General features: G+C 40.3%; 1 protein-coding gene across 6 annotated transcripts in view; it reads left to right on the top strand.

Annotated features, from left to right (window-relative positions):
- Positions 1–12,522, top strand: part of TTN (titin) — a 239,926-nt gene that overhangs the window by 218,518 nt on the left and 8,886 nt on the right. For all 6 annotated transcript variants that reach the window (XM_085552613.1, XM_085552615.1, XM_085552612.1 and 3 more), the window contains 20 exons: positions 85–384; positions 520–2,586; positions 2,724–3,026; positions 3,108–3,413; positions 3,548–3,838; positions 3,969–4,268; positions 4,373–4,678; positions 4,926–5,231; positions 5,333–5,614; positions 6,279–6,872; positions 6,978–7,265; positions 7,380–7,679; positions 8,114–8,416; positions 8,698–9,000; positions 9,111–9,695; positions 9,847–10,152; positions 10,243–10,542; positions 10,783–11,358; positions 11,459–11,764; positions 11,855–12,448. In XM_085552613.1, the coding sequence (XP_085408739.1) occupies positions 85–384; positions 520–2,586; positions 2,724–3,026; positions 3,108–3,413; positions 3,548–3,838; positions 3,969–4,268; positions 4,373–4,678; positions 4,926–5,231; positions 5,333–5,614; positions 6,279–6,872; positions 6,978–7,265; positions 7,380–7,679; positions 8,114–8,416; positions 8,698–9,000; positions 9,111–9,695; positions 9,847–10,152; positions 10,243–10,542; positions 10,783–11,358; positions 11,459–11,764; positions 11,855–12,448 (8,916 nt within the window). The remainder of the gene's footprint in view (positions 1–84; positions 385–519; positions 2,587–2,723; positions 3,027–3,107; positions 3,414–3,547; positions 3,839–3,968; positions 4,269–4,372; positions 4,679–4,925; positions 5,232–5,332; positions 5,615–6,278; positions 6,873–6,977; positions 7,266–7,379; positions 7,680–8,113; positions 8,417–8,697; positions 9,001–9,110; positions 9,696–9,846; positions 10,153–10,242; positions 10,543–10,782; positions 11,359–11,458; positions 11,765–11,854; positions 12,449–12,522) is intronic.

Raw genomic sequence — 12,522 nt, 5'->3', positions numbered from 1 at the left:
CCGAATGCTTTCAATATGATTTTTCATACCGGTATTTTACTCTAAGTGCCGGTAAATTATAACTCCAAACCTTTTATTTTGCAGACACACCAGGAAAAGTTGGTGGACCAATACGATTCACAAACATCACTGGAGAAAAAGTGACCTTATGGTGGGAGCCTCCTGCTAACGATGGTTGTGCTTCTATTTCCCACTACATCATTGAAAAGCGTGAAACCAGCAGGATTGCGTGGGCATTAGTTGATGACAAGTGTGAAGCTTGCAGCTACACTGCACTTAAATTAATTAAAGGCAATGAGTACCAGTTCCGGGTCTCTGCAGTAAACAAATTTGGAGTTGGCAGACCATTGGAGTCTGATCCAGTTGTAGCACAAATACCTTACAGTAAGTTCCCATCTAATTCCCTGGAAAACACTGTAGAGTTACCAACTTCTATTTCTAATTATGTTTTTCCTTTCTTTTTCTTTTCTTCTTCTTTTTTTTTTTTTTTTTTTTTTTTTTTTTTTTTTTTTCTTTTAGCTCTTCCTGATGCCCCAGGAACACCAGAGCCTACCAACGTAACAGGAGACAGTATCACTCTGACATGGGCCAGACCAAAGTCAGATGGTGGGAGTGAGATAAATGAATATATTTTAGAAAGGAGAGAAAAGAAGAGCATGCGCTGGGTTAAAGTGTCCAGTAAGAGGCCCATTGCTGAGAACAGATACAGAGTAACCGGTCTTATTGAAGGCAACGAATATGAATTTCATGTCATGGCTGAAAATGCTGCAGGAGTTGGACCTCCAAGTGATGTTTCAAAGCTAATTAAATGCAGAGAACCAGTTAGCCCACCTAGTGCACCTAATGTTGTAAGGGTGACAGATACATCAAAGACTAGTGTAAGCTTAGAATGGACCAAACCGGTTTTTGATGGCGGTATGGAAATAATTGGATACATTATTGAGATGTGCAAAGCTGATCTAGAAACATGGCAGAAAGTCAATGCAGAGACTGTTCTTGCTACTAAATATACCGTAGTTGATCTGGAGGCAGGAGAACACTATAAATTCAGAGTTAGTGCAGTCAATGGTGCTGGCAAAGGAGAAAGCTGTGAAGTTCCTGCATCAGTCCAAACTGTAGACAGGCTTTCCGCACCTGAAATTGACATTGATGCAAACTTCAAGCAGACTCACATTGTAAGAGCAGGTGCAAGTATTCGCCTATTTATTGCCTTCTCTGGAAGACCTGTTCCTACTGCTGTGTGGTCCAAAGCAGATGCAAATCTGAGCCTGCGTGCTGACATTCAAACCACTGATTCATTTAGCACATTGACTGTGGAGGAATGCAATAGAAACGATGCTGGCAAATATGTCTTTACTGTGGAAAACAGCAGTGGAAGTAAGTCTATTACATTTACTGTCAAGGTTTTGGACACTCCTGGCCCACCCGGTCCTATTACATTTAAGGATGTGACCCGAGGATCTATTACTTTAATGTGGGATGCTCCTGTGCTGGATGGAGGCTCACGTATTCATCACTACATCGTGGAAAAACGGGAAGCAAGCCGTCGTAGCTGGCAAGTGGTGAGTTCAAAATGCACTCGACAAATCTTTAAGGTCACTGATCTGGCAGAAGGTGTCCCATATTACTACCGAGTGTCAGCAGAAAATGAATATGGCATAGGTGAACCTTGTGAATTGACAGAACCAGTTGTTGCCACTGAAGAGCCTGCTCCACCTAAGAGACTAGATATCGTTGATACTACCAAATCTTCTGTAGTTTTAGCTTGGCTTAAACCTGACCATGATGGTGGTAGTCGTGTTACTGGATACCTTCTTGAAATGAAACAGAAAGGCGCTGACAAATGGATTCCAGCTGGTCAAACCAAACAGCTTACTTTCACTGTTGAAGGCCTTGTGGAAAACACTGAATATGAGTTCCGGGTCAAGGCAAAGAATGATGCTGGCTACAGTGAGCCAAGAGAAGCTTTCTCTTCTGTTATTATTAAAGAGCCACAGATTGAACCAACAGCAGACCTCAGTGAAATAAGCAGACAACTCATAACATGCAAAGCTGGAAGCACTTTTACTATTGATATACCAATTAGTGGCCGCCCAGCTCCAAAAGTGACATGGAAACTTGAGGAGATGAGGCTGAAAGAAACTGAGAGAGTTACCATAAGGACAACGAAAGACAGAACCACACTGACTGTAAAGGACAGTATGAGAGGTGACTCTGGGAAATACTACCTTACACTTGAAAACACTGCTGGTGTGAAAACATTTACTGTCACAGTGGTAGTCATAGGACGGCCAGGTCCAGTCACTGGCCCAATTGAAATATCATCTGTCTCTGCTGAATCCTGTATGTTGACCTGGAAAGAACCTGAGGATGATGGTGGCAGTGATATTACAAACTACATTGTAGAGAAGCGTGAATCCGGAACAACAGCATGGCAACTGGTAAATTCGAGTGTAAAACGTACACAGATCAAAGTCACCCGTCTCACAAAATACCAGGAATACAGTTTTCGAGTAAGCTCAGAAAACAGATTTGGAGTCAGCAAACCACTTGAATCAAAAACAGTAGTAGCTGAACATCCATTTGGTAAGTGAAACATTTTTATTTTTAGGCTGTTCTCTAACTGCTCTGTGTGTGTGTGTGTGTGTATATATATATATATATATATATATATATAACTATATAAATAACTAATACTTTCCCAACCTCCCATTTGTATTCAGTCCCACCAAGCCCACCTTCAAGGCCAGAAGTATATTCCGTGTCTGCAAATGCCATGGCAATTCGCTGGGAGGAACCCTATCATGATGGTGGCAGCAAAGTCATTGGATATTGGGTTGAAAAGAAAGAGCGCAACACCATCCTTTGGGTGAAGGAAAACAAAGTGCCATGCTGTGAATGCAACTTCAAAATCACTGGGCTGGTGGAAGGCCTAGAATATCAATTCCGAACCTATGCTCTAAATGCTGCAGGTGTTAGCAAAGCTAGTGAAGCTTCCAGACCCGTTGTGGCTCAAAATCCAGTTGGTAAGTATTACTTCCAATAGTTGTTTTGTAAATTAAGTTAAAATAGAACTGCATTTCTCATTTTCTGTTTTATTCCTCCAGATCCACCAGGACGGCCAGAAGTAACGGATGTCACCAGATCTACAGTGTCCCTGAGCTGGTCACCACCACTTTATGATGGTGGAAGTAAAGTTATTGGATATATTATAGAGCGGAAACCATATAATGAATCTGGTGATGGACGCTGGCTGAAATGCAATTATACCATTGTCTCAGAAAACTTCTTCACAGTGACAGCTCTTGGTGAAGATGAAGCATATGAATTCCGTGTACTAGCAAAGAACGCAGCTGGTGTGATTAGCAAAGGATCTGAATCAACTGGTGCTGTCATTTGCAAAGATGAATACTGTAAGAAATATTCATTTGGAACAACTAAATATGTGGAATTCCATTTTTTAATACTGTTGTGCAGTTTGTAATTTAATTTTTATTTTATTTTCTTCTTTTTTTTTTCTTTTTTTTTTTTTTTTTTCCTGTGACAGCACCACCAAAGGCTGAACTCGATGCTAGATTGCAAGGAGAAGTTGTGACCATTAGGGCTGGATCTGACCTTGTTCTTGATGCAGCCATTGGTGGGAAACCAGAACCAAAAGTCTTCTGGTCCAAAGGCGATAAGGAATTGGACCTGTGTGAAAAGATATCTCTGCAATACACCAGCAAACGAGCCATTGCAATTATCAAGTTCTGTGACAGAAATGATAGTGGAAAATATACTCTAACAGTGAAAAATGCCAGTGGGACAAAGCAAATTTCTGTTCTTGTCAAAGTGCTTGGTATGTTTTCTGTGATTAATGTTCGTGCTTATTGTATATTAAAAACAAAAACACCAGTGTCTCTGAATAAAAGAAGAGATAATTTTTTCTTTGTTTTCTAATAATAACACTTATTTCTACCTCTACCCAGATTCACCAGGTCCATGTGCAGGAAAAATCACAGTTAGCAGAATAACTGAAGAGAAGTGCACTCTGGCGTGGAATATCCCCGAGGAGGATGGAGGTGCACAAATCACTCACTACATTGTAGAAAGGCGTGAAACCAGCAGACTTCACTGGGTTATTGTTGAGGCCGAATGCCAGACATTGTCATGTGTGGTAACAAAACTTATTAAAAATAACGAGTACATCTTCCGTGTCAGAGGTGTCAACAAATATGGGCCAGGTGTTCCACTTGAAACAGAACCTGTCATTGCCAGGAATGCTTTCAGTGAGTGTTACTACCTTCCATTCTGTGTCAGAATGTGTGGAATGTCTGTCATAGGTAAACAATACGTAAAATTATGTTTTTCCCCTCATTTTTAAAACCAACAGCTATCCCAACACAGCCTGGTACTCCCGAAGAAGTGAGTGTTGGCAAGGAACACATCATAATTCAGTGGACAAAACCAGAATCAGATGGTGGCAGTGAGATTAAGGACTATCTTGTAGACAAACGTGAAAGGAAAAGTCTGCGCTGGACACGAGTGAACAGAGATTACACGATTTATGATACCAGACTGAAAGTTACTGGTCTTATGGAAGGTGGTCAGTACCAGTTCCGCGTCACTGCAGTGAATGCTGCTGGGAACAGTGAGCCTAGTGAAGCTTCACAGTATATGTTATGCAAGGAACCATCATGTAAGTTGCCACATTTAAAACATATTTTAACATTTACTTATAATAATGGAGCATAAACCCAAATTCATGCTTTGACTAGGATACTCAGGAAGACCTAGGAACTCACTGAACTAGGCAGTATTTGAAAAAATTTGGAAGCAGTTGTAATTCATCTTAAATGCATTTCCCAGCTTTTACTGTTGATAAACGATTTTTAACTGTAAAATGTTCCCTTAATCAATGTGAAATGTTTTCTTGTTTTTCAAAGATACTCCTGCAGCACCTTCAGCTCCAAGAGTTGTGGACACTACAATGCACAGCATAAGTTTAGCCTGGTCAAAGCCCACATATGATGGTGGTGCTGACATCTTAGGCTATGTTCTTGAAATGAAGGAAGAAGGTACTGAACAGTGGTACCGACCTCATACGACTCCCACTCTGAGGAATGCTGAGTTCACCGTAACTGGTCTTAAAACAGCCCAGAAATACCAATTTAGAGTTGCTGCTACAAATGTGAATGGTATGAGTGAATTTAGTGAATTGTCAGCAGAAATAGAACCTGTGGAAAGAATAGGTAATTTGAAGAATTCAGTGTGTATTTTAAAGAATAATTCTATTTTCTTTCAAAACTACTAAAAAATTAATTCATTTCATGTTTCTTGCACCCTTCATCAGAAAAACCTGAGCTTGAGCTTGCTGATGACCTGAGGAAGACAGTAACAGTGAGAGCTGGTGGTTCCCTGCGTCTAATGGTCTCTGTGTCTGGCAGACCCACTCCTGTAATCACATGGAGCAAGCAGGGTGTTGACCTTGTAAGTCGAGGCATTATTGATACTACGGACAGCTACACTCTACTTATTGTGGATAAAGTTAACCGCTATGATGCTGGAAAGTATGTCATTGAAGCTGAAAATCAATCAGGAAAAAAATCAGCAACTATTCCTGTGAAAGTGTATGGTAAGTACTACTACAATTATAAAATATGGTTATTAGACTACTCATGGTGCATGTTATTGATGAGTAAGAAATTCAGTCATTTCTAAATAAAAAGTAGTTTTAAACAGCATGAGATAGTTTGAGAAGTCAAAGAAATAGAGGAAAATGTGAAGTTCTAAAGCTGTGCTACAATTGTAGAATAATTAAGGTGGGAAAAGACCACTGAAATCATCTAATCCCACCACCATGCCCTCTAAAGCATGTGTGCCATTTTCTTGAAATCATCTACCATTTTCTTGAAAACCTCCTGGGATAATGATTCCACCACTCCCAGGGCACCCTGTACCAATGCATTACCGCTCCTTCTAAAATCCGACCTGAACCTCCCCTGGCAAAACTTAAAGCCACTGCCTCTTATTCTATATCTGTCTCTTATTTTATTGCTGTTATCTGGAACAAGATTCCAAGACCTACCTCACTACAACCTCCTTTCATGTAGCTGTAGAGAGCAATGAGTCTCCCATGAGCCTCCTTTTCTCCAGACTAAACAATCCCAGTTATAAATGAAAACCTTTAAAAAAAAAAATAATAAAAAAATTATTGTTGTTTTGTTTTGTTTTAATTCAGAACTCAATCTGTGGAAAGGATCCCAAAGAAAAAAGCTAATATTTTCTTTTTGGTTTAGATACACCCGGTCCACCAGCTACAGTGAGAATTAAGGAAGTGTCAAGAGATTCTGTAACACTTACTTGGGACATTCCAGCTATTGATGGTGGAGCCCCCGTCAGCAATTATATAATTGAGAAACGTGAAGCTTCCATGAGAGCTTACAAGACTGTCACTACTAAATGCAGCAAGACATTTTACAGAGTTACTGGACTTCTGGAAGGAGCTTTGTATTATTTCAGAGTACTGCCAGAAAATATTTATGGCATTGGTGAAGCTTGTGAAACATCTGATGCAGTATTAGTATCTGATGTACCTATGGTACCACAAAAACTTGAAGTGATTGACACCACCAAATCAACTGTTACTCTTGCTTGGGAGAAACCAGCACATGATGGTGGCAGCAGATTGACTGGCTATGTTATTGAGGCCAGCAAAGCTGGAACAGAAAGATGGCTGAAGGTAGTGACAGTAAAGCCTACCATCTATGAACATACAATTATTTCTCTCAATGAAGGTGAACAGTACTTGTTCAGGGTCAGAGCACAGAATCAGAAGGGTGTTTCAGAACCACGAGAGATTGTCACAGCAGTAACAGTACAGGACCAAAAAGGTAAGCATCTACTGCTGAAAATAACAGTGTGAAACTGGCACCAAATCAATGCAATATTTATAAAGCAGATACTGAGAATATCAATGTATTTTTTTCTTTGCTTAGTTCTGCCAACAATTGACCTTGCTGGAATACCTCAGAAGACAATTCATGTACCTGCTGGCAAGCCCATTGAGTTAGCTATTCCAATTGAAGGACGGCCACCTCCTGCTGCGTCTTGGTTCTTGGCTGGTGCTAAACTAAAAGAATCAGAACGCATCAAAATGGAGACCGTTGCCAAAATGACTAAACTGACAGTGCGCGAGACCACCATTCATGACACTGGAGAGTATATACTTGAACTGAAGAACACAACTGGAACAGTTACTGATACAATAAAAGTTATAATCCTTGGTAAGAACTTCTGAAAGTAATTGTCCATCATCTTTTTTTGTCTGAACTTTGCTCCCACCGATATAATTTCTTCTCTCAACCTTATTTTGTGGCTCTTAATTTTATTTCTCATAGACAAACCTGGGCCACCTGTTGGACCTATCCGAATTGATGAAATTGATTCAAATTACGTAACCATCTCCTGGGAGCCACCTGAGCTGGATGGTGGAGCTACACTTAGTGGCTATGTGGTAGAGCAGCGTGATGCTCACCGCCCCGGATGGCTGCCAGTTTCAGAGTCAGTAACCAGAACAACATACAAATTCACCAGGCTTGTTGAAGGTGCAGAATATGTGTTCCGTGTGGCTGCTACAAACCGTTTCGGAATTGGATCTTACCTGCAATCTGAGATTATAGAATGCAAGAGCAGAATTCGTAAGTCTACCTTTAAGGATAAAATATGCACATTTAAATGGTTTATGTGGGCACACATAGATGAGATTATCCTAAACATTGCTACTTTATTTTGCCAAATAATGGGATGCATTATGGTACACTGTAGCCTTCGTATGTTTCTGGGGAAAATCCTCATTCATAAAGGTATTTAGGTATTGCAAATGCACCACAGAGAACATGGACAGTAAGCATGGACTTTATGCTTAGATCTACTGTTAGCTATCTACCTACCATTACTGAAAATTTGCAGGATTATTTCATTGGCCTCGTTTGTAAATTAGTTTTATATTTTTTTATTAAAATCAAATTTGATATGATGTTGATACTATGTTATCACTCATAGTACATTGCATATTTCTCTGTGTAAAATGATTTGATGCTATTTTCAGTAAGTCTGTGTTCTCTTTTTACAGGTATCCCTGGCCCTCCTGGCACTCCAGAAGTGTTTGATGTCTCTCGAGATGGTATGACGTTAACTTGGCATCCTCCAGATGATGATGGTGACTCACAGATTACTGGTTATATTGTAGAACGCAAGGAAGTGAGAGCAGATAGATGGATTCGTGCAAATAAAGTTCCAGTCACTATGACTCGATATCGTTCCACTGGGTTGGTTGAAGGATTGGAATACGAACACCGCATTACAGCAATCAATGCAAGAGGTGCTGGGAAACCTAGTCGTCCTTCCAAGTCTGTTGTTGCCAGGGATCCAATTGGTAAGTTATTTCCTACGTAGGCTAAGCATATTATGGCAGAATGGAATGATCCTACTGAAAGTCACTCTTTCTGGTAATTTGGAAATTTACCTGTGTACATTTATGAAGAGCAGATGGGAGTCTGACTGGAAGAAACCAAGAAAAACATTTGTGAAAATCTTTTATTCCAAGTTTCCCTGTATAAATCCTATGACTTCATACGAATTGTATGCTGGAAGTTACGTGTTTTAAATCTTCATAAAGAAGATCTTACTGAGCCCTCATATGGTCTTCTCTTCCAGCTCCTCCAGGGAAACCTCAGAATCCAAGAGTCACTGACACCACAAGAACATCTGTCTCTCTGGCTTGGAGTCCACCAGAAGATGAAGGTGGCTCTAAAGTCACTGGCTACTTAATTGAGATGCAGAAGGTAGATCAATTTGAATGGACCAAATGTAATACCACTCCCACCAAGATTCGTGAATACACTTTGACACACCTACCACAAGGTGCAGAGTACAGATTCCGTGTGCTAGCTTGTAATGCTGGTGGGCCAGGAGAACCTGCTGAAGTGCCAGGAACGGTCAAAATAACAGAAATGCTTGGTAAGACACTTCACATCTTAAATCCTACTGAAAGCTGTCCTAAAGAAGTATTTAGCTAAAGCATTTGCCTGTAAAATGCATATTGCCTGAGATGTTGATTTTCTTTACAGAATATCCTGACTATGAACTTGATGAAAAATATCAGGAAGGTCTCATGGTAAGACAAGGTGGAGTTATCAGGCTTACAATACCCATTAAGGGTAAGCCCATCCCGATATGCAAATGGACAAAAGAAGGACAGGATATCAGCAAGAGGGCCATGATTGCAACTTCCGAAACTCACACAGAACTTGTGATCAAAGATGCAGAAAGAGAAGATTCTGGCACCTATGATCTGGCACTTGAAAACAAGTGTGGCAAGAAAGCTGTGTATATTAAAGTCAGAGTGATTGGCATTCCAAATCCACCAGAAGGGCCTCTTGAGTATGACGATATACAAGCCCGTTCTGTCAGAGTAAGCTGGAGACCTCCTGCAGACGATGGCGGGGCAGATATACTAGGTTATATTGTCGAGAGAAGAGAAGTACCAAAGGCTGCCTGGTACACTGTTGATTCTAGAGTAAAAGGAACATCACTGGTAGTGAAAGGTCTAAAAGAAAACGTGGAATATCACTTCCGTGTTTCTGCAGAAAATCATTTTGGCATTAGCAAATCTCTCAAATCTGAAGAACCAGCAGTACCAAAGACACCTCTGAGTAAGTCCCCATTTTATATTTTTTAAAACTTTTTGTAATGGTTACTGCTTACTTACTACAATACGCTTCCACAAGTGAAATAGAATGAGCATATAGTTGAATGCTATGGTCTTATTATTTCTACTAATTACGTTCTTGTCATTATTTTCAGATCCTCCAGAGCCTCCAAACAACCCGCCTGAAGTGCTTGATGTCACAAAGAGTTCAGTTAACTTGTCCTGGTCCAGACCTAAAGATGATGGTGGTTCTCGTGTAACTGGGTACTACATTGAACGTAAAGAAACATCTACAGAAAAATGGGTCCGGCATAACAAAACGCAGATCACTACTACAATGTACACAGTCACAGGACTTGTTCCAGACGCTGAATATCAGTTCCGTGTTGTTGCTCAAAATGAAATTGGTGAAAGTGAAGCAAGTCCTGCTTCTGAACCAGTCATATGCAAGGATCCATTTGGTAAGAAAATGTTTGCATTAATAGATCTTGTGAAGAACAATTTAGTAATTTGGAAAAGAATTTAATTTCTGTATATCTTGCAATTTTCAGACAAACCAAGCCAACCTGGAGAAATTGAGATCACTTCAATATCCAAGGACAGCATTACAATAGAATGGGAACGACCTGAAAGTGATGGTGGCAAAGAGATCCTTGGCTACTGGGTTGAATATCGACAGTCTGGAGAAAGCACCTGGAAAAAATGCAATAAAGAACTCATCAAGGACAGACAGTTTACAGTAGGAGGCTTATTGGAGGCCACCGAATATGAATTCCGTGTTTTTGCAGAAAACCAGACTGGCCTCAGCAGACCCCGAAGGACTGCTATGGCAGTGAAAACTAAATTAACGTGTAAGTAAAAAATACACTGTTGAATTTGCTGCAATACTGCTGTGATCTCGTGTGTCATATACCACAGTGCCACACTGAATATGCTTTACAAATTATTTGCCAACATGACTGTCCTAAGGCACAGTCCAACTGTTCACATGTAAGAGGCACAAGTGTAAATGAATGTTACATTTCAGTAACATAATAATAGAGGAATATTTTGGATTAGTTATCATTATTTTTATTTTTTCTTTCTTTTAGCTGGAGAAGCACCTGCCATAAGAAAGGAAATGCAGGATGTTACAACTAAACTGGGTGAAGCAGCTCAGCTGACATGCCAGATTGTTGGGAGACCTCTTCCTGATATTAAATGGTACCGCTTTGGCAAAGAGTTGGTGCAAAGTCGAAAATACAAAATGTCATCTGATGGACGCAACCACACGCTGACAGTATTAACAGATGAACAAGAGGATGAAGGTCTCTACACTTGTATGGCTACCAATGATGTCGGAGAAACTGAAACTAGTGGCAAGCTGCTGTTGCAGGCTTCTCCTCAGTTCCACCCTGGCTTCCCATTGAAAGAGAAATATTATGCTGGTGCTGGTGGCACTCTCCGCCTTCACGTCATGTATATTGGCCGACCAGTACCAGCGATAACTTGGTTCCATGGCAACAAACCTCTGAGAGGATCAGAATCAGTCACTATTGAGAACACAGAGCATTATACTCATCTTGCAATTAAGAATGTCCAGCACAAAACTCATGCTGGGAAGTACAAAGTGCAACTCAGCAACACATTTGGAACAGTTGACACTGTACTCAATGTGGAAATACAAGGTAAATAATTCTATTTTCTGTGTATTTGTGGAATATTTTTTAAAATACTGAGTGGCAAAAGAAAGAAAGAACTAAAAAGACACTGCTTTCTGTTTCACAGATAAGCCAGATAAACCAGAAGGGCCAATCGTTATAGAATCTGTACTGAAGAACTCCGTAGTGATTAGCTGGAAACCACCAGAAGATGATGGAGGTGCCATGATAACAAATTACATCATAGAGAAACGTGAAGCCAAGGAAGGAGCAGAATGGGAACTTGTGTCTTCAAGCATTTCAGGCACAACTTGTAGAATTGTTAATCTAACTGAAAACGCAGGCTATTATTTCCGTGTTTCTGCTCAGAATACATATGGAATTAGCGAAGCACTGGAAGTCTCATCAGTTGTCATTATGAAGCCTCCATTTGGTAAGTGCACACTGAATATCCAGTTCAGTATGCCTCTGTAATTGCTACGGAAAGTTCACTTCAATGTTTCAATCTTTTTATTCTTTACAGAAAAACCAGGACAACCTGGTCAGCCAGTAGCAAGTGCTGTCACAAAAGATTCTTGTGTTGTCTCATGGAAGCCACCTGCGAGTGATGGAGGTGCAAAGATCAGAACATACTATCTCGAGAAGCGTGAGAAGAAACAAAACAAGTGGATTTCTGTAACAACAGATGAAATTCGTGAAACCGTATACTCTGTGAAAGACCTTATTGAAGGCCTTGAATATGAGTTCCGTGTAAAATGTGAAAATCTAGGTGGCGAAAGCGAGTGGAGTGAGGTATCACAACCAGTCATTCCAAAATCTGATGTACCAATTCAAGCTCCACATTTCAAGGAAGAACTCAGAAATCTGAATGTGAAATTTCAAGCTAATGCCACATTTGTCTGCAAAGTTACTGGTCATCCTAAACCAATCGTCAAATGGTACAGGCAGGGCAAAGAGATCATGTCAGATGGTGAAAAGATCAAAATACAGGAATTCAAGGGTGGATACCACCAGCTAATCATTACAAATGTAACAGATGATGACGCCACAGTATATCAAGTTAGAGCTACAAATCAAGGAGGATCAGTGTCTGGCACTGCCTCTTTGGATGTTGAAGGTAAATGAAGGGTCTTGATTCCCGAGACACGTTCTCTTTAAATTTTGAGTGGTTAGATTATTGATGCTCTTCTC

Source organism: Coturnix japonica, chromosome 7 (genome assembly GCF_054131305.1).
Source record: "Coturnix japonica strain WE chromosome 7, WE-NBRP24, whole genome shotgun sequence".
NCBI classification, from domain to species: Eukaryota; Metazoa; Chordata; class Aves; order Galliformes; family Phasianidae; genus Coturnix; species Coturnix japonica.
The sequence above is the reverse complement of the archived record's forward strand: the minus strand, read 5'-3'. Positions and strand labels throughout refer to the sequence as shown.